This window comes from Nannospalax galili, unplaced genomic scaffold (assembly GCF_000622305.1).
Source record: "Nannospalax galili isolate Female #2095 unplaced genomic scaffold, S.galili_v1.0 scaffold617, whole genome shotgun sequence".
Classification (NCBI taxonomy): domain Eukaryota; kingdom Metazoa; phylum Chordata; class Mammalia; order Rodentia; family Spalacidae; genus Nannospalax; species Nannospalax galili.
In genome coordinates, this window is record NW_008341872.1 from 1,034,650 (window position 1) to 1,061,563 (window position 26,914).

Consider the following 26,914-nt stretch of genomic DNA (forward strand, 5'->3'; position numbering starts at 1 on the left):
CTAATTACATGCTTATCACTTGCATGAAGAACAAATACTCTTTAAGTCTTGGTGTGTAAGGTATATACATTTTAATTCAGTGCTGTGAGTGTGGGCATTACAACTTACATTGCCACATCTGCATTCTTTTTTAGTTGATATTTAGATGTAGAAAATATAAAATTGCTATTGCAAAAATGACTGCCTAATAAGATTAGTCTTTGTATTTTCAAGTTATTTCTCCTGTAGTGTAGAAGGAATTAAAGTATATGATGATGGGATTGGGAGGCAATAGGTGGTAGAGTGTTTGCCTCCAATATGCAAGGCCGCCCGAGTGGGTTTGATTCCCTAGTACTACAAGAAAAAACAATAAAACCAGACACCTTCTTCCACAAACCTACTTGAAAACACATACTGTCACTTCCATCAAATCAAAACAAACTGGTGCTTGCTTTAGCAGCACATATACTAAAATCTGAACGATACAGAGATTAGCATGATCCCTGTACAAGGATGACACCCAAATTCATGAAGTGTTCCATAAAAAAAACAAACTAAAAACACAGAAGTCCTTAAGATAACAAAGGGAAAGCATGTTTTATAACTATTTGTGCATGACCAAGAATAAGGATTAAAATATATTTTAGTTCTGTCCATTCTACCTGACTTTGGAGACAACAGTGTAGCATTACAGACTAATAAATGGTTTGGTGTAGTACTGAGAGGTATAACCCATGTGGAAGGAAATGTATACCACAAATAGTATAAGGCCCACATTCAAATACAGAATATGGAATACAACTTGGGATAAAGTGACCAAAGTCATACCAGGAATATAGGTTTTCTGACTGTAAATGTATTGTCTGGTAATATAATGCATTCAAGATTCTTCTTTGCTTGAGTTGCAAAAACATCTTACAATAAAGCAAAGTTTTTAACTATTTTTTTTAAGCCATCATTGAAAGAGAAAAATGTTTCCCAGTTTTTTCTTAAAAATCTTTTAATAAGGTATTGTCCAGAAACTCTGTTGTCCCTGAGCTAGCAATTCTAATTATTATGTCAAGGGTAATTAAGTTTATGTATTCTCAAAGCCACTCTAATCCTTCCATCTCCAGATTGCAGAATACTTCAGAGCAGTGGCCTCCCACTTATGAAGCAAATTTTCAATCCGAATACTTGAGCATCTTGGTACATTGTTTCTGTTTGAATTGGTCGAAAGAAGCTAGTAGGATTATTGTTTAAGACATTACATTCTGTTACTATGAGCAAGGCAAGACAGTGATTTTGGTTTCAAAGGGTTCAGGAATTTGTAGGTCAGCAACATAAAGGATGTTTATCTTTGGTAAGATTACTTTCTGAAAAAATAGATTCATACCCATATGGATCCACTGTGCTATGGCTTTATAGTAGTTACAGTAGGTGCTAAATTTTCACATCAGCCATAATGACATAAACTAATGTCTATATGACACTTAGGAAAGGTATGAGTTGCTATTATAATTGACATGGCTGCTACTGCATTGTAAGTGGTCCTGTTCTGGTGAAATAGCTAAAAGTATTACTAGTAAAGTGAAATTCTCAGTGAATTACAGGAAAAAATGTAAGGTTGTAAGTAGCTAAGTGTCAAAAACTAGGCTTTTGGGAAGTTGACCTGTGGTCATTGCAACCTGGTTTTCCTAGTATTCCAAAGCGATGTTGTGTTTCCTGGCAACAAGATGCAGATAACGGCATGTTGAGCCTTGCTGAGCGATTCACAAACAAGTTGGAGCAGCCTAGGTTCACATGGTTACCACATTATTTGGCTAAAGCTATTAATCTCTGTGGTCAGGCCTGAACAGATTGCACATAACCAGGAAATGTGTGCTCAGCTGTGTATATGTCCAAATTAGACTTAGTCTTAGGATTCAGGAATAGTGAATGAATGGCATTTGCTTAATCTACCTGTTTTCAGTAGTTTGTATGACTTAATTACTATATCACATCATTTTGAAGAACTTGAGGAAAATTCATAATTCTTGGTCTCTAGCAGAGACAAGTCAGTTTCAAACTCTGTAGATAAAATTCTTTTTCTTTGCACTTGTGAGACTTTTAATACCTAAGGTAATAAAAATTGGATGGGTAGTGTTAATTTTGTTTTCAGGATTGAAACTGTATAGGAATTGAGTCAGATGAGTTTATAGGTTCCTTCTAGCTCTTTAGTTAAGATCATGCTAAATACTAAAAACACATAGAAGAGATCATTTCAGTAACAAATGCCTGTTAGAGTCATTGCAGCAAATGAATGCACCTTTTTGCTTTCTCTACTTTTGTACTTCTTCTATAGATGTTTATTGCCAACATCAGCTAGAAACTAGTGTGTCTGAACTCCAAATTTGATTTTTAGACTTCTTCTGTACACCAAATAGGCCTTCAAGAATTTCTACGTTTAAAATATGAGAACAAGTGCTCAAATTTAGATTAAGAAAATATAATCTCAGCTGGGTGAAGTGGTGCACGCCTTTAATCCCAGCACTCGGGAGGCAGTGGCAGGTGGATCTCTGTGAGTTCAAGGCCATCCTGGTCTACATAGTGAGTTCCAGGATAGCTGGGGCTACAGGGAGACCCTGTCTTAAAAAAAAAAGAAAAGAAAGAGAGAGAAAGAAAGAAAACAAAATATAATCTCTAGCAGTTTAGACATTCATCCTTAGTACATGATGATGTTGGAGGCAGAACTAAGCAATTGTAAAGGCACTTTGCTAATTGTAATACTATTGTCTAAATTGAAATTTGTGGAGGCAGTGCAAATCTCTTTAGCCACTGGTTTCACATAACATTCATTTCTTTAGAGTTTGTCAGAAACTCTCTAGATATGCCACCCATTGAGAAGGAAGGCATCCATAAACCATATTTGGGGGGTTACCTGCTGATGAAATTATGACCGAAGAGTCTGATTCTCAATTTGTTACAAAAGAATGTTGGAGTATAGCATGGTTACTCTTCCTAAAGACAGAGGTGGTGGCGTTTTTTGTTTTGATTTATTTTGATTTGTTTTGTTTTGTTGTGATGTTGAGATGTGGTGTAGCCCAGGTGGGCAATAAAGTCATGGTAATCATCCTACCTCAACTTAAGTGCTGTGATTACAAGTATGAGCCATTATGCCCTACTCAGTTTTCTTTTGAAATTAATATTTATTGATAATAGAATTTTGCTTGTTTAAGACTCAAGCTTAAAATGTTGTCATAGTTGCTCTTTTTCTTGGGTCCGTGGCACTGGCAGCATGGGCGAGTGTCCTGGTCTGCATACTGCCAGGAAGCTCCGTAGTCCCTGATGGGACCAGAAGTGGCATGATAAACAGTACAAGAAAGCCCATTTGGGGACAGCCTTAAAGCCAACCCATTTGGAGGTGCTTCTCATGCCAAGGGAATGGTGCTGGAAAAGTAGGGGTTGAAGCTAAACAGCCCAATTCAGCTATCGGGCAGTGTGTCGGGGTCCAGCTCATCAAAAATGGCAAGAAGATCACAGCCTTTGTGCCCAGTGGTGGTTGACTGACTTCATTGAGGGAAACGATGACGTTCTGGTTGCTGGATTTGGTCGGAAAGGTCATGTAATTGGTGATAGTCCTGGAGTCCGCTTTAAGGTTATAGTAGTCAGTGTGTCTCTGGGCCTGTACAAAGGCAAGAAGGAAAGACCAGGATCCTGAATGTTGATGATGGAAACACAGTAGTAATACATTTTCTGACAAAAAAAAAAAAATGTTGTAGTCTTAGTTGCGGTGTGATTTTGAGTGCTAAGGGTTCATCCAAGTCTTTTTAATGTATTCAAGGGCAATGCCAACAGCTTTATGATAGAAGACAAAGAAAAATGCATATTAATGGTAGTAGAAAACATATATAGTGCTTTATATGATTTAGCGAATTATCTAACTTAGAGCAAGCTCCTGACTGAACTTGATTAGAATAATTAAATTAGCCAAGTTAGCTCTGGTCTACACAGCTGTGATGATGTATGAACTAACTCATTGTGTGTTATTGTTAATACTGGACAGAGGAGAACAGCTGAAACTTAACTATGCCTTGTGAGTTTTTGGTAGTTCTTGAATAATCAAAGCTGTATGAGTTTGAATTTATTTAAAAATTCCTGTGTAAGAGAAAGAGAGCTCCATAAGCAAGAACTTGTTTGAAGTGACTTTTAAAATGGTGCCTTGTGCTTTAGGATAAAACAGTGCAGTGAATTATTTTTTTCTATCTCTTTATGCTGCTATTTACATATGAAATAAAACTAATTGGCTTCTATGTGTACTAGTCTGGAAAAGTTAGTGAGTCTGTGTATGGCTATCATAAGAATCAATAGCAGTCATTCATTTACTTCCTTTCTGGCTTTTCATCAATAAGTAGATTACTTTTTGAAGCAGCTGTCACCTGGCTTCAGGTTGAGGTCAGTCATTTTCCAATGTATTTATGTAATGAAAATAAACCTTAGAAAAAGCAAAGATTTATAATTTATTAAATCAGACAGTTGAAAGAAACAGCTTGTAAAGTTATCTGGCAATTCCTAAAAATAATTGCATGATACATAATGTATTTTATTATTGAGTTGAATCCAAAGCTTCTAATTTTATTATACATAAAAATAAATAACACCAGCATGTAAGAAAACCTTTTTATTTTTCACATAGCAGGCATCCAAAAGATTACTTTTGACTAACTCTGCTATGTCCTTAAAAATCTGGTTTGTATTTCTTGTTCAACTATAAAATTTGTAGATTGTAGATGTACATTCTACCATAAAGCAAAGGTAAATTCTCTGTGTTTGATCCCGGTTAGTGATCCATTCTTTATTCCAGTTTTGAGTGCTATTTCTAAAGAGTGAAATAGTATATATCTTATATAAACCTTGACTACTGAAAGATCGCTACCAAAATACATACATTTGAGATTATAATGATTAATCTCTTATCTCTGATTGAGGCCACTAGATTGTACATTCTTTGTCTGATGGGGATGGTTCTGGAATGCATTTAAATTAGGATGTCAAGTCCTTCTAACCTAGATCAGCAACCTGTAATAATTACCAGTCTTTGTGAGTGATGGAGGGAAAACTTAAGTGCACAGAAAGCGGGGAAACACTTTGAGCTTCATCATGATTCTGGCACAACTTTGTGAAAGGCTGGCTCAAAGTGGACACTGGTGAAATTGAAAGAAATCCACTTTGTAAAATAGGCAGAATTTCTCTTTTCTGGTAAGTGTGAGTTGCTTTGTATCTTTGAAAGATACCAGAATGCTGAAGTTTGAGCTATTTTTCTGTTAGATTTTGGGTTTGGGGTTAGGTAATAGCAAGGGTGTTGGGTTGAACTATGCTTTGCAACACCATAAACAAGACTATACAAAGGATGAAGGAGGCCTGAAATTCACCTTTTCTGAAGTAAACCACATTTTCTGTATGATGAATTTCTTGAACAAAACTAAATATTGCTTCCTTTTATATTATTTTTCATATGCCAGCTTTTATATTTAGGTTATTTATGACAGTGCTCTCCTGACCAGGAATTATTTTCTTTGCTAACTAGCCAGTTAAGACAAGCATAGAAAAAAGTTAGTTAAGCATTCCTGTTTGCTCTTGGCACACAATGAACTGTGCCTGTCTTTTCTGTCTTTCTCTGTTCCATGCTGTTTACTAACTGGTAACACTCACTTGACCAGTAAAGAACCTCTGCTGGTCATCACAAAGGATAAGCTTTAAGAGTGAGAAGGATAAGGTGACTGTTGCCTTCCTCAAATCCCAGTATTTGTACCACAAGAAGATGTGTACAGAGTATGCTGGAATCATTCATGACTGAGTTTTCAGAGAAAGACTTAGTAAATTTGTGTTCTTCATGCAAATTAAAGTCCTGCCTTTTAGTACTATTGCTTATGAAGTAAGGAAAGGTTTCTGTTATGTTGGTTAAAACAGCACTTCTCAGAATAATTTGAAAGTATGTTTAGGCTATACATCAGAATTTCTTTTTCTTTTTTTTTTTTTTTTAACTATATTAGCCTTTTTTAAAAAAAAATCCTTTTTGTATTTTAAGGGTCTCTTACCTTATTTGTTCTCATTTGAAATGAAGCTATAAGTTCTTTGCTCTAAACCTTTACCAGCACTGATTAGTCAATCAGCGAAGAATGGCAGGGATGGGAGCCAAGGGTGAGCTTTGCAGTAGTACATGTCCTTTCAGAATCTTGCTTGCACCCTGTGATCTTAACAGCTCGCACAGCTGATGAGGACACAGAAAGAGCAAACAGCACAAAATGCCCTGAATAATTTCCTGCTGTGGTTGATCTTTGGTTTCTGACTGTTACCTGGTTTAGCTCTTTCATTTCCAGGCATTAAGAGAATAAAAATAAAAAGAAATACTGGGTTTGCCTTACAGGGTTTAATTATTCATCGTTATAAAAGAGACTATTCTTGAATCTGGGTATGGGAAGAAACAGGAAAAAATTTCTGTTTGCTTTCTGACGTTTGAATTATCCAAATACTGTCAACTATCAAAAGCATTGTGTGAAACTCCTCCTCCCTCCCACAAAAATTTGCTTGAAAAGCTATCAGTAATAGATTCTCTATATTAGTTCATGTACAAACCCTCTAATCTGCTATAAGTTGTTTACTTATCTTTAGCACTTTATCACTCAAAACATAGGCAGCCATCAGTGAATATATTTCCATTTCTTCCATTTACCAAATAAATTTAATTTGGAGTAACTGGGAAGAAAAACAAAGCTAAATTAGAAAATTAAGAATAAAAACTTTTTTTAAATAAAAAGAGCTGTTTGTTAACATTTAGATGTTAGACCAGAAATAGATTGTTATTATATCTAAATATTATTAGAGGGTATGTTCCATGTTATTTATAATTAGTATCTTGCTTATGTATTAATGAATTGAGTTTTTGAGATTTCAAAAGTATTTTTAAGCAGTTTTATCATTTACATATATTATATGTACATTATTAAATATTTCATTTATGTGAAAATGTTTTACTGACTCTTTACTGAAAAATTCAAAAAAATGAATTAATTTGTGCCTTGACTATATGGCACACTTTTTTAAATTGTTTACTTTGAGGTAAAATAAAAACCTTTGCTTTTAAAATATTTTATTTAACAAAGGTGATACTTATTTCCCTAATCTGTGACTGCATAGTTTTAGGTAGCATAAGGTATGAATAGATCATTTTTAGCATAATTTTAAAAAACTAATCTGTAGTTTCTATCCCAGCAGTTCTTGTAGAAATTAAATCTCACTTCCTTATTAGGGCACAGTCAAGAAGTATATATTTCACTTTATAGTTGCAACTTTCTACCAATCTCCAGATATGTGACTGCACTTGGATAAAAGTTAAGGCTGTATGACATTTCTGGCATCTTCCAAGTGCAAAATTTAATCCCACTCCTCTGTAAATAGATAGCAGTGAAATGTCTTACAAGTGTAATTTTTATATATGAGATTTTACACTTATCCACATCTTATTAGAAAATTTGTGTGCCTGCTTTGCTTTGATGTGGTTTTATTTTAATAATAAAAAAACCCAGCCTATCATATTTTGTTCTTTTCTTTGAGTAGACATCATAATTTGCTTTTAGTGGCTACATTGGTGAAAATGATGAGAGGGTAGGGAGTGGGAGGAGGTATGGGGTGTGGGAACTTTAATATGTGATCATGCTTTAGAGGTAGAACAAACATTTAGGTGAATTCAATCAAGTAGCTATGTTTTAGTATCGTAATTGCTTTTTTTAAAAAAGTTCGCTGATTAGCTGTATTTTCAGATTTCCACATTCTTTTGGGGGAATACACAGTTAACAAAAGTTTGAAAAACAGTGTTGTTTTATTTGGGAAACTTAATTGTCTCTAATAATTTCTTTTGATTTCTCTTTTTCATTTCACTCTGTTCTTAGAATGACTTGAAGATTATACATTAGATGTGTTTACTATTTTGTGACTCAAGCATGAGGTTTGACACATAAATAAGTGTGATGTCCCACTTAATAAGTGGCTGCCTTCTCAGAAATTCACCTATTTCTAAGATGGCCGAGGAGAATCCAGGAGAGCATCATGCTTGGCCGTAATTTTGCTTAATGATCACTTTTTAAAAATGCATGATATCTTAAAATGGGGATACCTTACCCCTTCCCCACAATTTTGGTATACTTAGAAACATTAGATATGTCCATGATTCAGATTTTATGTTAATACTGAGTGATTTAAGCCTTAATAAGCCTGCCTCTACTAGATCAATCTCTTTAAAGATGGGCACATTTAGTTCAAAGTAAACACTTATTCATAATTTTTTAAAAATTTATATGTATGAGTGTTTACCTGCATGTATATAGGTGCACCACATGTGTGCAGTGCCTGTGGCGGCCAGGAAAGAGCATTGGATTTCCTGGAACTGGAGTTACAGATGGTTGTTAGCCACCAAGTGGGTGCTGGGAACCAAACCAGGGTTTGAAAGAGCAGTCAGTGCTCTTAACTGCTGAGCCACATCTCTAGCCCCCAGCATTTGGTTCTTAATCTGTCCATAGTGACTGAGATCCTTATGGGTAATAAAAACTCAAATTTGACTTACAGATCTGTGACTTTAGCTAGCTACTTTCAAATACAAAAGGAACCCACTGTTACCAAGACCCAGTGTTTCGGTATTTGGAAATTATATATAAATTTTAACCTCTGAATAATGAAAGATGAGACATGGGATTCCAGCATTTATAAATGTTTATTTCCTCTTTCATCAGCTAGATCTCTGCTATTTGTTTGAGGCAGTGTTCGCAAAATCCTAATTAGTAACAGAATACAGTAATTGACAGTGATAGTGCTTCTAATACAGAAAGTTGTGAGTCCTCTTTTAAAACTCTCAGGTTCAAGGAATTGAATTACTGGGTAGTACAAGTCTGTAACCTGGCAGGACAATTGCAAATTCAAGGCCAGCCTGGACAACTTAGACTCTATCTCAAAAAATGTACAAGGGTCTGGGGATGTAGCTGAGTAGTAGAATGCTTGCCTAGCATCTGTGAGGCCCTGTTTCAGTCCCCAGCCATCCCTTCTCCCCATATGGAAAAATAATTATTTGTGCTTTAAATATATGGCAGGCATTTTATTTTTATTGTTTACTTTGAGGTAAGATAGAAATCTTACAGTATTTAAAATAGTTCTTTTAACAAAAGGATTTTCTTCATTTTTATAAGTCTAACTGTATAGTTTAAGATAGTGTAAGGTATAAAATACATAGCTCTCTAAAGTTTAATACTATAGTGCTTTCATAAAATGTTAGTACTTCATATACCATGCCTTTGATTCTCTCCATCTTATACTTGAAGTGGGGATATAAGCTGCTAACTATTCCAGCATAACTAAATGAGTTCTGGAAACATCAAAGCCATGTATCAAAAACCAGTTCTCTTTTGTGACCGTGAAATTTCTGCAGCAGCAAACATATCCTATCTGTCAAACTTATTTCAAGCTAGAAGAGTCTAAATACTCTCCAGGCAGCATTTAATCTTATCCTTCTCCTTATGACCCCAGCTTAAGAAGACATTTTCACTTTACGTGATAGTAATAAAAGAGCCTACTAATTGTGACTGGCTGATGAGGGTGAGTATTAATAGTTTGAGGTCATAGATTTATCTTTGCAGAAACCAGTTAACTCTTACAGGCAGAAAGCCAAGGTTCAGAGTCTAACTGATCTGGTTAAAACTGAACAGAGTAATGTTCAGAAAAGTTCACACTTAATTGACTTTGCTGAAGTCTGAGTTCTAAATTTTATTTACATCGTCTTCCTAGTTAAACATGTTCTCCCTCTTATAATTCCTTATTCAGTCAGCATCATTATCCAAGGACCCGGATTAAAAACATGGGACATATCCTGAACTCTTAAGAAAGTCTTGTTGTATAACAAGACTGGCCTCAAACTTAGCTGTTCTCCTGTCTGTCTCCTGAACTCAGCATTACATGGGTGTGACAGCACACCTGGCCATCCTGGACATTTACTTTTTTCCCCACCTGTAATTAATTGTCCTTAATGCAGTTTGATCCTTACTCTAAATAATCTCGGAAACAACCCTTATTATCTCCTTAGTCTGTCAGCATCTGTTTCATGTAATAATTAAACAGTGATAAATATTAATAAATAAGCTAATATCTTGCAAAAGAGTATTAGTCTCTCCTCCCTTGTCTTTCCCGGTCCTCTACCAAAAATAAACCAGTTCTCCATACATACCAGGGGAGTAAACTTTAAAAAGGCAAGTCTGGACCTTGTTGAAAGTCTTCCTGTCTGTAGGATCAAGTCCTAACCTCTTAACCCAGCACACAAAGCTCTTCCTTATCTGGCTCCAGCCAACCTCTCCAGTCCAGTCTATCTCTTGTCACCTCCCACATGCACACATACACTCTGACCTCCCACATGAACTGCATGTGCCTCTTGGCACTCTCTCCTCATGCTCTGCTTGGTTAACTTCTACACATGTTCAATTCGCTGGTCATCTACCTCTAGGCTGTCTAGTGACTAGGCTCACATTTCATCTACTCTGGGACAGCCCTTAATACCTTTGCTGACACCTTTTCCAGTACTGACAGGCCATCTACTTTTGAATTGTCCACCTTTACTTTTGAATTGACCACCTTTATGCCACATTTCACATTGACACAGGGTTGGTCTCCTCTCTATAGACTGTGGTACTTTGACATTTTCATCTTCTGTCCCCAATAGATCGCCTAGGACCTACTACTCAATGTGTCTCCTTAAAATTGTTTTTAAGTGTCATTATTTATTTCAAGGTTTCAAATATTTTACAAGTGCAAAAATTGCCTAAGATGGTTATTCTTTCTACCAAGTTCCCAAATGCATAGGCACATAATCTGTATGCCTCAGCAAGAAATGGTGTACGTAGCAGTTTGGTCCATTCAGCACCTGTTTCCTTATTGGTTTTGATTCTGCTTCCAACCCTGTTTTTCTTTCACATTGTGGGCTTTTTTTCACTTTCTTTTTAGTATCTGAAATGTATAAAGAAGAAATGCTCTATGGGGCATACTTTCTGACCTTGTGTGGGCATTGGTGCTCTAGATTGCTAAGATATATCTGGAAATGTAGACTTAATTACAGTGTGAAGGTATTTGTTAGGTAGAGGACCATTATTAAAAAGCATTTAAATTATAAGAATGGAGTACTTTTCAGAATTTCAAATTGGTTTTATACCTGGATTCTTGAGCAGGTGTGTATGGTGATATGCTTATTAAGAAAGCAATTGCTAATTTTCTCTAGTAAAACTGCAACTTGCTCAAAAGATTTTTTTTCCGCTACTAATGATAAGGGTATAAATTGTGTAAAAGCGATAATGATTGATTTGGCTACATGAGATATTTAGTAAAAGCTAAATTCTACAGTGTAGTAGCTATCTCCCATGCATTCAGGCCATCTCACAGGTAGGAATTACCTTATGCCAGTTTACCAGGATTGTTCGATCTCCACTCTCTAGCACTATTTCTCTTGTTCAGTTTTCACACATCTTATTTACAACATCCCTATTTAATATGCTTTCTCTTATGTACTTCAAAGTCCTGGACTGTCTTCAGACCATGGCCTGACACTTGTCCTATTGCCTGAACATGGTATACATATCCTTCATGTCTCCTATACTGTTTAGGTCTTCTCCAACTATTTGAAGAACAGCTACCATGTTTCAAGAAGTGAAGGACTTAAGAGAACTCTTTTTCTTGTTCTCTATGCAACTCTTTTACATATATACATATGTGTGTGTGTGCAAAATATATTTTTTATTTGTTATTTTAATTTTGCATGCATGAGTGTATTGCCTGCATGTGTATAAGTGCACTCATGTCATACAATGCCCCAGGAGGTCAGAAGAGGGTGTCGGATCCCTGAAACGAGTTAGGAAGGTTGCTAGCTGCCATGTGGGTGCTGGGAATCAAACCCAGGTCCTCTGTAAGAGCAGCTAGTGCTTTTAACCACTGAGGCATCTCTCCAGACCCTCTTTTATAGAATATTTAAGTTGTTCCTAATATGCTTTCTCTTACACAGTTCTTGGATTAATAAAGCCTTTCGTTTTTCCTGATCTTTCTCGGTTCCTAGACACCAATAATTACTTTCTCTTCCATAATGCTGATTGTCTATTCTTTGTTCTCTGATTCTTTGTCTATATTATTAACACTGATGAATTTGGACAGGCAGATCTATATTGTTTCTTTGGTTTTACATTAAAACCACAAGAAAACTGAGATCACATCTATTTAATTCCTTATATATTGCCCAGTTCAGCCCACCATTTAGCAGTCATAACTGCTTTCTGATAATAGGAAATAGTGGCTTGATAAAGAAGAATGGAAGATGCTGAACATTTCGGGAATTGTATTATACACATATGTAGTGATAGATATTGTGGAAGAAAAAACTTTGGGCTTTGGGTTTTCAAGCATTCCCTGTTTAAGGGAAAGCAGGTGATAAAATTAGTCTTGTAAAAAGATAGTGTTTTTTCAGATTTGTTTTTATACCTCTATCAAGTCTGGAAAAAGCATATTTAAAAATCAAGTATAATAAAATAGTATTTTAGTACATTAATCCAGAGAAAGTAAATTGTAGTAAATTAGGGCTCGTCATAGAAATTTCACAATGCCTAAGGGACTGAAATGCAGAGAATGTAGCAAAAGCCACACTCGTAGACATTTTTCTTATGCTAATCATTATCTATGAGATTTTAATAATAAAGGCTTACACAGAAATTGCTAGAGTGATGTCCATAATAAAATCTAAAAAAAACAAAAAAACAAAAAAACCAGCAAATAACAGGAACGGCAGAAGGTTTGTTAACTCATTATTGAGAAACAGTTGAAGGGAAATGAACTTAATGGGGAAAGGGAGAAGGTAGCTTTAGGTACTTGAAGTGCTCTTCAGAGGAAGAAAGACTTGTATTTCTCTTCATTATAACATCAAATTCTTTTTTTAATACAGTGAAATGAAAATTGCTTGAGGCAACGTGATAGTTTAATTTAAGCATAGGGGCTCCGGTTTTCAGGCTTATTTTGCTCTTTTTCTAGATTTTCCTAGAAACATTTCAGTATTACTAGTTATAAATAATTTCACATGAAATTGTGTCTAAATGTGGTATTTTTCTTATTTTTTAAAATTCTTGCCTATTTATATAGAGTAATGAGTTTCGTTGGCTCCTTTTCAACATGCATGTAGTAGACCTTGAGTATATCCATCCTCCCCTTCCCCTCCTTTAGCCTTCCCTCTCTCACCTTTAATAATCTTTTACTTTCATGTCATTTTTTTCCCAAATGTTATTTTAAACTACATTTTGTTTTATTCCCATATCATACTTAATTTCAGTTGTATGTTGTTTTCAAGACTACATCTTAGTACTATTTCTAAGCAAGGTATTTGTTTGGGGACGGGGGAATCTTTAAACATTTTTAAAGGAACATAGTGCTTTTTTACAAGCTAGGTGTTTTATGTTATTTCTGTGTATTTTTTTACACCATCACTTGGCTATGTAACTTTAGCTGTTTTGTTTTGTTCCAAAGAGTAGCGCCAGATTCACTTATTGAGCACATCAGGATGGAGGGGGAGAAGCATTATATTTTCCATGACATTTGTGAGGGGGTGTATATTGAGAATTGTTAATAGATATTCATGGAAGAAAGGGAAGGCATCCTCATAGATTTGGAAGTATACTTTGGCATGCTTATCATAGCACCACAGTGTCTTCTTAGCATATTAACAGTAAGGAGAGGCTACAGAAAATAGTTTAACTTATGTAACCAGGTTATTTTTTAAACATTTACTAGAGTGTTGTTATTTGTGTATGGACTACTGAGTTGCAATCCTTAAAACAAGTGTTCCAGGAACAGAGTTTGGGAAATATTGGATTAATTCGAAGATAGGTGATTAATATCTTTCTCAGAATTGTATTTTGCAAAAAAGAAACTCTGTCTCAGTACTTAATTTCATGTGTATCAGGCCACTTGATAGCTGGACTGTCCTGTGTTTTATTCATTTAGAAGTCTAAAGTGAGCATGGGGAGAATATGAAGAAAATATTTAGGAATGTATTTAACAAATATCTATGATGTTATTAAGGATTCAAGTAGTTTCTTTGGGAAATTTGCAAACATGCATTAAAAAGAGAAAAGAATAAATGGAACATTTTACTAGTTACTTTGTAATTCAGATACTTCAATATTAAATAATCCACTAAAGAGGAAATGTGTGAGTAAACAGGTGATTTAGGCCAACATTTGTAAATTAAGTATTTAAATGAATTTGATTCTTACAGTGGACTTGTCTTACATCAATATGGAGTTGTGAGCAGGGATGGTGGTATAATGTTTGTAATCTTGGAAACATGGAAGTAGAGGATCAGGAGTTCAAGGCTAGTTCCTAGCTACATAGCAAGTTAAAGGCGAGCCTAGTTTGTATGAGACCCTGTCTCAAAAGAATCCCCCCACCTCCCCAAACCAATATGGAGATTCTTATAAAGGACTGATTTAGCACCAATAGGCCAGATAACAAAATTACTAGTATTTTCATAGCAAACCCTCATAATAATCCAGGCTATTTTCTCTTCTTATTTGGTCAACATTTTTTTCCACTTAAAGGATAAAACATAATGTCTGTGTCGGTGGGTCAGCAGTACTGGCTCCACCTGGTGTCATTCTATTTCCCTTCCCCACTTTTTTTCCTGTCTTATCAGGCAATATTATGAATCTATGTATTGGCCCAGGTAACCTGATACCTCTGAAAAAAAAAGGGGGCAGGCTTCAAGAGAAATTTCCTTTGTTTCTCTTGCTTTTTTTTTAAACATTTTATGATGCTAGGGTTTGGCTCATCTCACTGGGGAAAGGAAGCTGGAGTTATGTTAAATGAATGCCTGTATGAAGATTGCATTGTAGAGTTAGGTTAAATGTATTGCCTGCATGTATGTGAGTGCATGACATGTGTGTGTCATGCAGTGCCTAAGGAGGTCAGAAGAGGGCATTGGACCCCCTGGAACTGGAGTTATGGATGGTTGTTAGCCGCCATATGGTTGCTGGGAATCCAACCCAGCTCCTCTGCAAGAACAACCAGTGCTCTTAAGCACTGAGCCATCTTTCCAGTCCCTTGCTAGTTTTTTATATCGGTTCCATACCTCAGACTTGACTCCCTGTTTGGCTGATGCTAGGGTTTGGTTCATCTCACTGGGGAAAGGAATCTGGAGTTATGTTAAATGAATGCCTGTGATTTTTTTTTTTTTTTTTTTTTTTTTTTAAGAAAAGGCATGTAAAGAATGTGTGCTGGGGAAACAACCAGTAATCTCCTTTAATACCAATTAAAACATGTTTGGAAAATTCTACAAAAGCTATACTAGATATTCTTAATGTCCAATATGATGTTTAGTTAGGTATTTTTACTTAGCAGATCTTTTTCTTGGGTATTTTTAGAGGACAAGAATTTTGGGCAGATTTGAATGCCATGACTGTATTTGAAACAACTGAATTTGACCAACTTCGAAGGCTGTCTACACCACCCTCTAGTAATACAAACTCTATTTACCATACATTTTGGAAATTCTTCTGCAGAGACCACTTTGGATGGAGAGAGTATCCAGAGGTATTTACATCTTCCTTTTCTGTTAAATACATTGAATTAAATCTTGCTGGTACAGGTAAAAGTCCATTTTTCTAAGTCTATTTCCATTAATCTGAAACCCATAAATAGAACACCAGTCTTCTCAGTGAATCTTCCAGTACTTACAGATTTGGTGCCATCTTTGTAGTCCTTTTAATGAAATTGAAAACTGGTTTAACTTTTTTCTGCATTTGCCTTCTGTGCTTATAGAAATTGAATCATGTGTCAGATTTCTCATTTAGAAGCCTAATGGAAACAGTCACCCTTAAGTAATCTAGTATCTACCTTCCAAACAGAATAAATGGCTGTTTAAAATTTGATTCTCAGAATACTTGAACTATCCTTATGTTTTTCTTCTCAGAGGTTTCTTAGGTTTAGAACTTGGTTGAGTGTTTTGGGTTTTTTTTTCTTTTTTTTTTAAACTTTGGGCATTATTACCTTTAATGCCCTTTCTGAAAATTCCCTTAACAAATGTAAACCAAGAAAATCTCTAGGATATCATTGATGTTGAAAATAGAACAGTCTCTGAACCTCACATGTTTCATAAGGCAGTTCTAGTCTCCATCTTTGGGAGGTTGGGAATCCTAAATAAAAGGATTAATTTGACTTACTGTATTGATTGAAATTCTGTTGATGTTATGAGTGAAGTAAGTTATTTTCAAAGCTTATAGTGATTATCTGTTTGTTTTACCTTCTATTTTCTCCTCCATAGTCTGTAATTCGATTAATTGAAGAAGCCAACTCTCGGGGTCTGAAAGAGGTTCGATTTATGATGTGGAACAACCACTATATCCTTCACAACTCATTCTTCAGGAGGGAAATAAAAAGAAGACCGCTATTCCGTTCCTGCTTTATACTGATTCCATATTTACAGTAAGTGACCAGTTATTTTTAACTCCTCATTTTTACGTGTCATTTGTGGAAAAGCACTGTTGGATTCCAAATTTAAGAGAACTGTCTTGGTTCATGCTATCAGAATGTGAAAGTGTACATTATTCTTTACAATTAATTCTTCAGTAAATTGAATTCAAGTAACTACAATTAATCCAGGCGTAAAAACGTATTAGATTTTTTTTTTTAACTGAAAAAAGGATAGAGTTAGCATTTAAACTAGAAGTAATTGTATTTGGAATGAATCACAATTTGTAATTGCTTCCTTTGTGGAAGATTGAGTTTTCCTTTCCATGGGGATCAACTTCTAAGATAAAACTCTTCCAAGTTGCAAGACTACTTCCCAGCCCAGATAAGCTGCCATGGGAATTGGGCAGAATTCTGTAAGTTGATGTTCCACATTCTTCCTTGACTCAATTTGAATATAATAATTTATAGTCTTATTTCCTTAAGTAAGGCATAACTTCTTGTGATATCTGTTGTATTTCCTAAGAATACAGTTTCTTAAAAAAGAATTGAGCTGAATTCAGCCTTCTGAATTGAAGGTGAGAGCTTTCATTTTCCCAAGTGTCACTTTTTCCTTCTCTCTCCAAGTAGCCTACTGGCATATCTCCATGGATTCTGAAAGATGAACTATGCTCCATTAGTAGAACTGTCTTTAAAATTTAGTTTGGGACCAGTAGGATGGCTCAGTGAGTGAAGGCTCTTGCCCAGCCTGAAGGTCTGAGTTCAATTCCTGGAACCCATGAATTGGAAGGAGAGAAGGTTGTTCTCAACCTAAACACATACACACACACACACACACACACACACACACACACACGTTTCTTTAGAGCAATCATATCTTCCAGCAAGATACAAAGATATATACTAGGGGGTATACTTGGTTTTTATGAATTAAATTAATTGATCTTTGAGGTGATGATGTTTACATAGTCCTACTATTTTTATTTCAAGTTGTTCTTTGCAAACTCTTAGTGAATCTAATCATGAAATTGTAAGGAAAACATTAAAAAGAAAAAATAGAAACTAGTTATGGTGGCACAGGCTTGTAATCCCAGTACTTAGGCGGTAGAGGCAGGAGGACCTTGAGTTTGAAATCAGCCAGGGCTGCATAGTAAATTACAAATCAACCTGGCTACCAAGGGAGACCCTGTCTTAAAATAGGCAAGCAAACAAAACTTTAAATATAAAGAATCCTTCAAATGATTAGAATTCAAAACAAACTCATGATTGAAATACATGTTCTTTCAAGTCCAAGTATGAAAATTTTTACCTTGTAGGGTTTTCTTTGTTGTTGCTTTATTTTAAATTAGAAGTAATAAAAATGCTATTTCTGGGATTTCACTAGCACGGCTAGAAGTAGTGTCTATATCCAATACTTAGGAACACACTGTTCTGATGGGACAGTAGAACTCATTCGTAAGACCAGTAGCTAAGCCAACAGAAGTAAGATGTGGCTCCCATCTTAGGGTAAGAATGTTCATTCAAATGCTCAATCATTGGGGATGTTTTTTGTTTGTTTTGGTTTTTTGTTTTTTTGAGACAGGGTCTCCCTTCCTATAGCTCCAGCTAGCCTGGAATTCACTCTGTAGACCAGGCTGGGCCTTGCTCTTAGAGAGATCCTTCTTCCTCTGCCTTCTGAGTGCTGAGATTAAAGGCTTGTGCCACCACACCCAGCACTGAATGTTTTAAATAAATGGTGAAAACAATTTGTTCAATCCTGAAAGAAGTAATTATGAGATACTCTTTTTTTAAAAAAAAAAAAAAAAACAAAAAACCTTAGGTTTTTTTAAAGTATAAAATATTAAAATATAAAAATATAAGCAGTGATATAATCAATGCCATAAATACAGCCTTATTAATGCACACTTACAAAGGAAGAAAAAAAATTATTGCTCCCTTTTTCCTTATAGAAATTTCCATTTGTCTTCCTGTCTGAAATAGTAATTAAGATAAAGGATTAAAATAAGGTGTCAGCAAAGCAAAGGGAATAGGCAGATACTTCAAAAGAAAAGCACAGAGGCACAGTAAGTTTACTAGGGTGAAATGGGTAAATACAGTAGTCCTGTTTGTTCCACATTCCCTCCTAGTGAGAGAAAGAGGGGGGCATTTGTTCCCAAAAGCAGATTTCAGAGGCCATGGTCTTAGAGATAAGATTTTGTTTTATGTTTTGCAATTAACTGTTATTAAATACAAGAATTAAAGGAAACTATAGCTAAGAAAGAGGCTACCAACTGTCAAAATCAGAGTTGTTAGAATTAGGATTATTAAGGTAGGTAGAAATGGGAAGACTGGCTTAATAATACTTCATATAGTTCTGGAAAATTCACTTGTCTTAAAAAGTTTATTTCCCTGCTGCTGATAAAAAAGGAACTTGTTCTTTAATAGTCTTAGAATACTTGAGCTGAGGTAGTATAAGGAACAAATCAGATTTAGGAGCTTGACTGTCCATTTCTTAGAGCTATAAGGACATCTTTTCCATGTAATCATCTCATCATGAGAATGCCTAGTGTAGTTTCTTTGACTCTTCCCCCAAAAGGATAAAATTAGACAGTTTTTACTTTATTATGAAGTTGGTTTAGAAAACATCTTTCAAATTGGGAGGGAAGGAGAATGACCTTGGAATCTGAAAGCCCATTCTTCTGAGACCCTTAAGTATAGTCTTTATACTTTAAATAGAGAAGGCTCATATAGCACTGTGAAGCATGCAATATATTATTGGGATTCCACAAGCTGAATACAAACTCAGCATTTTCATAAAATAAAGGTACATTTGTAATTTTGCTTGAAATACACATGCATGCAGACATTCTAACTGAACCAAGACACAGATACCTATCCATCCATCCATCCATCCATCTATCATCTACCTACCTACCTACCTACCTACCTACCTACCTACCTAGATGATTGATTGATAAACAAACAGATATGATGGACTTTATACTCTTAATTGCCATGTTTGGTACAGTTGGAATGTTGGCTTAGGAAAAGCATCTGTGTATGGGAATGGATGTTACCTGTATATAGAATCTTAACATCTTGACATCTGCATATTCGTGTTTATTGCTACATTATTCATGATAGCCAAGATAAGGTGGATAAAGAAATATTGTGTGTGTGTGTATGTTTGTGTGTGTTTTATTCACCTGCAAAGAAGGAAATATGTCATTTGAAATGAAATGGATGGACCTAGAGCTCATCATGTTAAAGGAAACAAGTCAGACTCAGAAAGACAGTTATTGCATGTTTTCTCTCAGAACAGAATCCAACAATGTATGTGTAAGACATGAAAATGGAGCAGAGAATATTTGGCAGGATGATGGGGGACAATAAAGGGTAAAGCAATGAACCATGAGCAAAATGCAGCAATATACATGTGTATTAGTTACTTTTCTCATTGCTCTGACAACTTAAGGAAGGGTTTATTATGACTCATAGTTGGAGGATACAGTCCATCATGGCAGAGAAGTTATGACAGCAGAAATGCAAAGTGGCAGGTCACATTGCATCTGCAGTCAAAAAGCAGAGCGAGATGAATATGAATGTCTTTTCCTTTGGGATTCCAGTGAATTGGAGAGGTCTTCTCGCCTCAGTCAAACTTCGCTGGAAATGCCCTCACAGACAGGCAGAGAGGTTTGTTTGCTGGGTAATTCTAAATCTTGCAAGAATACCATCACAGCTTGCATGAACATGTCATAATGAAAACCATTATTTAAGTTGCCAACTATAAATAATATATTTCTCAGGCAGAATATTTGGCAAAAGCAAGGATAAAGGAAGGGGCTAAATGTGAAGTTTCCTTGTTGTGTCTTCAGAACAGTGATGGTTTTTAAGGAGTTCCAAACCTTTGAGAAATTGATTAAAGCAGTGGGGCTTTTCTTTAGAAAAGTGAAAATATAACCATTGTAATAGAAAAATATACCTGTATCGAGTCTCGAGGAATCTATCTGGTCTCTAAGGAGTAATTCAAAAGACAAGAACCGTGCAAGACACAAAATTGTAAAGGTTGGAGAAACTACTTTAACTCTATCCCTGACCTCAGACAGCTGGGGGTGGGGGGGATTTGCTAAACCTCTGGATCTACTTAGAACTCTGTCTTATAAAGGGGTTTTAGGACACATTGAATTGAAGGCACAGAATACTTGAAGCAGGCAAGGATTAGAGAAGGCAGTTGTGCCTCTGAAGCTTTTAGCTTTCTAATAAGCTTTCAGAAGAATGATGGTGATGTAGTAGGAGGACAGGAATGCCAGTAATAGAGCTGTAGCATCAGGCAGACCAGAGTTGGAATCTTAGTATTAGAGCTATCACTACTAGCCTTAAAAAGTATAAATTGTGAAACATATGAAAAGAAACTATATCTGTAGGCCTGAATTAAAAAATGCTTCTGCTCTTGGCCAGCTAGGTTAGGGCAAATTATTTAACCTCTCTGAACCTGTTTGCTTATGTGAAAAGTGAGAATGATCAAGCCAAACTTGGATAACTTGGAAAGTTCTTGTGATAGTGACGTGTATAAAATACTTGGCTTATTGTATGTGGTTAGTCTTAGGTGACTAATGAGGATGATGGTAGGATATGCTCTATGGAAACATGATGCATATTTATGTACAACTTTAACCTCTGTGTCCCAAAGCTCTTTTGAAAATTTCAACTTCCTAATCCATTTTGGCAGACACTATTCCTTCCTTGTGACCACCGTGTAGCGATGCGTATTACAGTAGCCCAGCATTGAAATTAGGTCTTGGGGTTAGGATTTCCTTATGCTTTGCTTCTTCTCTCTCTCTCTTTTTTCTTTATTCTTTTTTTTTTTTTAAATAACCAATAAATATGCTTTAGATTTATTAGTTAAGCAGGAATAAGTAACAGCCTACTGTTTATCTAAATTCATCTTTGAAAGTAACAAAGCTGAATTTAAAGATTCAATGAATTGTACTCATTCTGGCATCTAGAGTTTGTAGTATTAGCTCTTTCTTCGTGTGTAGGGGTGCAGAGAGGTTTGCTGGAGATTGAACCCACGGTGTTAAGCATCCTAGATAGTCAGTTAATTACTGAGCCCTACCCTTAGCTCTCTAGTTTCAGCTTAATTATGTCTGAAGCTGTAAAATTGAAATAGAATTTGTTGATTGTTTTATTTGTGGTATGGGAAGTAAATGAAAGTCAAATGTATGTCAGCTTTCGGTACCTTCTCCTCTTCTCCTGATGTTTCCTTTTATACAGAAACAAAAGTAAGCTTTAAATTTTTCCCCTTAAGTTTCATTGCCTGCCCTGATTTGTTTTCCGTCTTACACAGCCTATAGTGCAGTAATTTTCAGCTTAGTATCAGCAGAGTTTGAAAGAAGCATGTAAATAATCATTGCTCCCTTGAAACAAAATTTCTTTAGCTATATATGCAAAAGAAGACTCTAGGAAGACTCAAAAGTTAAAGATATTATGAATTGCTTTTTGCTGTTTGCTTTGCAGCAGTACATTCCAGAGTTTTCTCTACAGGGAGAAGACTAGAAGGAAGCTAATAGTCAGTTATCTGCATTTGCTCTAAGCTTTCTTTTGGTGGTTTGGTTTTTTCACACAAGGTCTCATTAGGTTGGCCAGGCTGGCTTTGAGCTTGTGGCCCTCTTGCCTTCATCCTGCGCTGGTTTTATAGGTAAGTACCACATACTCAGGTTTTGTTTTCTTCAATGAATTTTTTTAAATAAGCATTCAAGTTATACAAATTATAACATTTTGGACAGTGCCATAAAGTATTATATAATGTGAGATGTACTTATTTCTGACTGTTTTATATTACTGTTCCTTCTGTACTTTAGGACACTTGGTGGGGTTCCCACTCAGGCTTCTCTGCCTCTTGAAGCAACGTCATCACAAATCATCTGCCCAGATGGGGTCACCTCAGCAAACTTTTACCCTGAAACTTGGGTTTATATGCATCCATCTCAGGACTTCATCCAAGTGCCTGTTTCTGCAGAGGATAAAAGTTACCGAATCATTTATAACCTTTTTCATAAGACTGTGCCTGAATTTAAATACCGAATTTTACAAATATTGAGAGTCCAAAACCAATTTCTTTGGGAGAAATATAAAAGGTGAGTCAGAGGTGTGAAAAATTTGAGACCTTTTCTTAGTAATATAGAACATAATAAACACTCGCATAGAATTTAATATGTTCACATTTTTCCACATATTAACTTATTTGCAGTCTTAACAGATCTATAAATGAGTTTATTACAATTTATATTCTACAGAGAAGAAACTGAGTCATAGAAAAGCTTGGTTACTTGATGTAAGTTATTTATGCATCTAATTAGATAGGCTCCTAAAATTTGAGCCTAGGCTGTCTAGCACCACCCTTGTTCTTAATCTTTCTACTTTGTTCCTCAAGACAACAAAATAGTAAATGTAAAAAGGAAAACAATTAGATTTGAAGAATCTCAAGGTTAAAGAAAAGCTAGAGAAATTAGGTAAGAAAAGAATCCTGAAGAAGAAAACTGAGAATTGGTTAGAGAAAGCAAGTGAAAAGTGATGGGGATAAAATGAAAAGAGCTTTTCAGGAACAGAAAAGATAAGTTTAAACTTTAGTATGATTTTGAAGGCCTTTCGCCTTTATAGCTACTTTAATATTTCCTTACCCTTGAAACCATAAAGGTTGACTGCATCATGCTAATTATAAATATAGATAAAGATCTATATTTCCTCCTTCTGAATGCCTATCTACTTTTTGCATTAGGAAAAAAGAATATATGAACAGAAAAATGTTTGGCCGTGACAGAATAATAAATGAGAGACACTTATTTCATGGAACATCCCAGGATGTGGTAGACGGAATCTGCAAGCACAACTTTGACCCTCGTGTCTGTGGAAAGCATGCTACAATGTTTGGACAAGGCAGTTATTTTGCAAAGAAGGCAAGCTACTCTCATAACTTTTCTAAGAAGTCCTCAAAAGGAGTCCATTTCATGTTTTTGGCCAAAGTGTTGACTGGCAGATACACAATGGGCAGTCATGGCATGAGAAGACCCCCACCAGTAAATCCTGGCAGTGTCACCAGTGACTTGTATGACTCTTGTGTGGATAATTTCTTTGAGCCTCAGATTTTTGTCATTTTTAATGATGACCAGAGTTACCCTTATTTTGTTATCCAGTATGAAGAAGTCAGTAATACTGTTTCCATTTAAATATCTTGGTACTGCTAAGTTATTTGATATGAACTCAATCCAGCATTTGTAGCAGGTTTGGGTGGGCCTGGGTGGGAAACAGCATTGAACAGAAATAGGACACTTTTCAGACCCAATTTTTTAAGTGCTAGAAAGTAATTTTTTTAAAAGAAAAGTTTTAAAACGACCACTTATTCTTTAATTATTATACTAATTGTTAGTGTACTCAGTGTGGAAAAAGACTAAAGAGTGCGTATTTTTCATTCACACGTGTACATTTAGGCAGCAATATTATTAGAAGCATTTGAGGGGAAAACTACCAACTGAAGAGCCTAATAAAGTACTACTTGGGTCTGGTAGACATTTGGTCAGATAGAGTAGAGGCTGTGAGCAAAGTGAGGATTCTGTTCACTTGGCATTGGTAAAACTGACTGAAACTGATAGTACCCTGCTTACCACTTACAGCATCACTACTTTGGGGTAGTATAAGGTCATGAAGTTCTGGTGAATGAGAAGAATTTTCTATTTCTATCAGTAGGACTGAAATACCCAGTCAGAGACCACGAGAGTTTTCTTGAAATTTCAGGGTTCTGTTGAGAGGAAATTTTTAAAAATTAAAAAAGAAACTATTTGAAAACTTTGTGCCACCAGCACAATTTTTCATTAATTAGTTGTGAAATGTGATTCTTGTGTTAAAATTTAGCCTTGGAAAACTCATTCTCTTCCATTATTGTCCACCTTAGTTTCAGAGTTGGGCAGCTAGGTTGGTTAAAGCTAGTTTGGTGAATTAAAAGTATTTCTTTTGGGGTTCCAGACCTACCCTAGACTGATGATAATAGATAGTGGAAGACATCTACAATCAAAGTAAAAAGTTTGATTACTGTGCTTTGCACAAAATAGAGTCTCAGAAGTATTTGCCGAGTTGAATTGTTAAAAGGTGGTAAGCCCACCCTGCTTTGCCAGATGCACTGGATTCCTTAGCTGACTTTGTACTTTACACTACTTACTTTAATAGAAACACAAACTTGGAAATTGTGCCACTGGCCCAGCAGGAGCATTGAGTGAATATGCTGTTACCTCAGCTCAGAGAGGCAGTACACTTCTAAGCAAAGCAAATACCTGGATTTACTAAAGTGAGAAGTGGTTGTTCATGAAAGAATGCACCACAGAATCCCTTCAGATACCAAGCTTTCCTTGTATGTTTGTGGTTATTTCATTTACCTAAAACTTTGCAGGACCTTCTTTGTTATTTAAAGCAAGATATAGCTGTACAGATGTCTCAGTGAATCAGTCTGTTTAAGCACTTATCAGGGCTTCCACACAGTTATTTATTTTGCCCTAGTTGATCCTGTTGTTTGCTGTCATGGGTATGAAACAGGCAACTGTGGCAGTTATTCTTCATTCGGTTATAACTTGTGAACCAGTGATCCCCAATCTTTTTCAAGTTAAGACATGTTACCATTGCTTATTTGATTTTATGAAACTTGTTCCTTTTTTCTCCTTAAAGGAAATGAAAGCTTTATGACATATTTATTTTTTTAATAAAACTAAGCAAAAAATAAAAGTTAATTCTTTAAAACTTCTGTTTTGTTCTGTTTCATTAAAAGTAACAAATCAGCACATAGTTGGTCTGTAAATGTTGGCTAGCTGGTTACTTGGTTGATTGTGTGGTTAGTGGGTTTAATAATTGTATGATTGAATGACTGAATGGACCTGTTCAGGATATACTGCTCACTCCCATAGATGCTATGGGAATCTAAGAAAGTATATCTTAACAGTTGAGTGTCAGTCACAAAAGAAGAATGAATATTTTATCTGCAGGTATGTTTTCCGGGGGCAAGGGACAAATTTTATTTTGGCACATAGCAATAGAGAAAAACATGAGGAGACATAGTCTCCTTCAGTTGTGTGGAAGAACTATAAAAAGGAATTGTTGGCACTGGGTACATTAAGATTGCAACCTAATGAAGGTTATCTGACCTAGTATATGTGAGTACCTCTGACCCTTCCCCATTAAGAATGACTTTAAAATCCCTAAACAGGTACTGTATATTGTGTTGAATGAGCAGTAACTGCAGAGTCAGTCTAAATTTTGTAATGGCCCTGTGGGTTTAAAACATTGGAAGACATTTTAGTAGCTTGCTTTCTTCCAGCACAACTATAATTTATACCATTTTATTTAGACTACATTTGAGATGTCTAGAGAACAAGAGCTTATACAAGCTCCTTGAGATCTTCCAGTATTATATACTCCTGTACTCAGGAATGGTTTGGGGTTTTTGTTTGTTTGTTTGTTCGTTTTAACGTGTACAAAGTATATTGAATCTTAAAATTCTAAATCCAAAAATGAGCTGTCCTGTGGTTTAAACAGGCTGGCCTCCCAACTCTAGATCCTCCTGCCTCTGCCTCCCTTGATAACTTAAGCTCTTCAAATCTTGGGCAAGTCACAGCCTTTTGCATAGTTTCCTTGTCTTTCCTTGGCTTTGTTTTATTTTGTTTTGTTTTGTTTTTATTGTATTTTTAAGACAGGGTCGCACTTTGTAGGCCAGGCAGTCTTGGAGCATACTCTGTACCCCACACTAGCTTTGAACCCATAGTGATCCTCCTACCTCCCAAGTATGGAGATTATAAGCATAAGCTGCCATACCTGGCTAAAATAGGTGTTTTGGGTTTTTTTGTTTGGTTGTTTTCTTCTGCAGTACTACGTGGATTTAATGCAGGGCCCTCCATATGGTGAGCAAGCACTGTACCAGTGATCTACATCCTAAGCCTCTTTCTTACTTTTTGAGACTAGTTCTCACTAGTTTCCCAGATTGGCCTTGAAATTTTGAATCCTCTCATCTCAGACCCATAGTAGGTAGGACTAGACTGGCTCAACTGAAATAAATTTTTGGAAAAAGTAAATGATAGGACGATTCTAATTTTGGACTTTACAATTTTTAAAAAATTCTATATAAACAGTTGATAGTATGTGCTTATAAACAAAAGCTGAATAGTTACATTTTTCTCAGCAGTGAGTTTTAAAAAGATTTGTTAAGCTTACTGATTTCCGTACTCTTACCGTAGCCAAGTTAAAGAAGCAGAGTGAAGACCCAATAGCTTTAGGCTGCTCTTCATGTTATATTGATTATTAGATTCTCAAGTGCAGTTAGTCATGTCAGGAAATACTCTGCAATATTTAGAATGATTGGTTCTTTTAAAAATTAGCAAAATGAAACATCCATTTATATAAAGGCTAAAAAGAAGTGTGGCCACCTGACAGTTCT

General features: G+C 35.7%; 1 protein-coding gene, 1 non-coding gene and 1 pseudogene across 3 annotated transcripts in view; all 3 read left to right on the forward strand.

Moving 5' to 3' along the window:
- The window catches only part of Tiparp (TCDD inducible poly(ADP-ribose) polymerase), a 29,564-nt gene extending 4,337 nt beyond the window's left edge, over positions 1-25,227 (forward strand). For both annotated transcript variants that reach the window (XM_008837448.3, XM_017799205.2), the window contains exons 3-6: positions 15,420-15,588; positions 16,319-16,479; positions 22,305-22,580; positions 23,222-25,227. In XM_008837448.3, coding sequence (XP_008835670.1) covers positions 15,420-15,588; positions 16,319-16,479; positions 22,305-22,580; positions 23,222-23,669 — 1,054 coding nt within the window. In that variant the 3' untranslated portion in view covers positions 23,670-25,227. The remainder of the gene's footprint in view (positions 1-15,419; positions 15,589-16,318; positions 16,480-22,304; positions 22,581-23,221) is intronic.
- On the forward strand, positions 424-527 carry LOC115071099. The gene has a single exon (XR_003850214.1). It is a non-coding gene; the product is annotated as a U6 spliceosomal RNA (small nuclear RNA).
- LOC115071094 lies at positions 2,589-5,973 on the forward strand (annotated as a pseudogene).
- Positions 25,228-26,914: the final 1,687 nt, after the last annotated feature.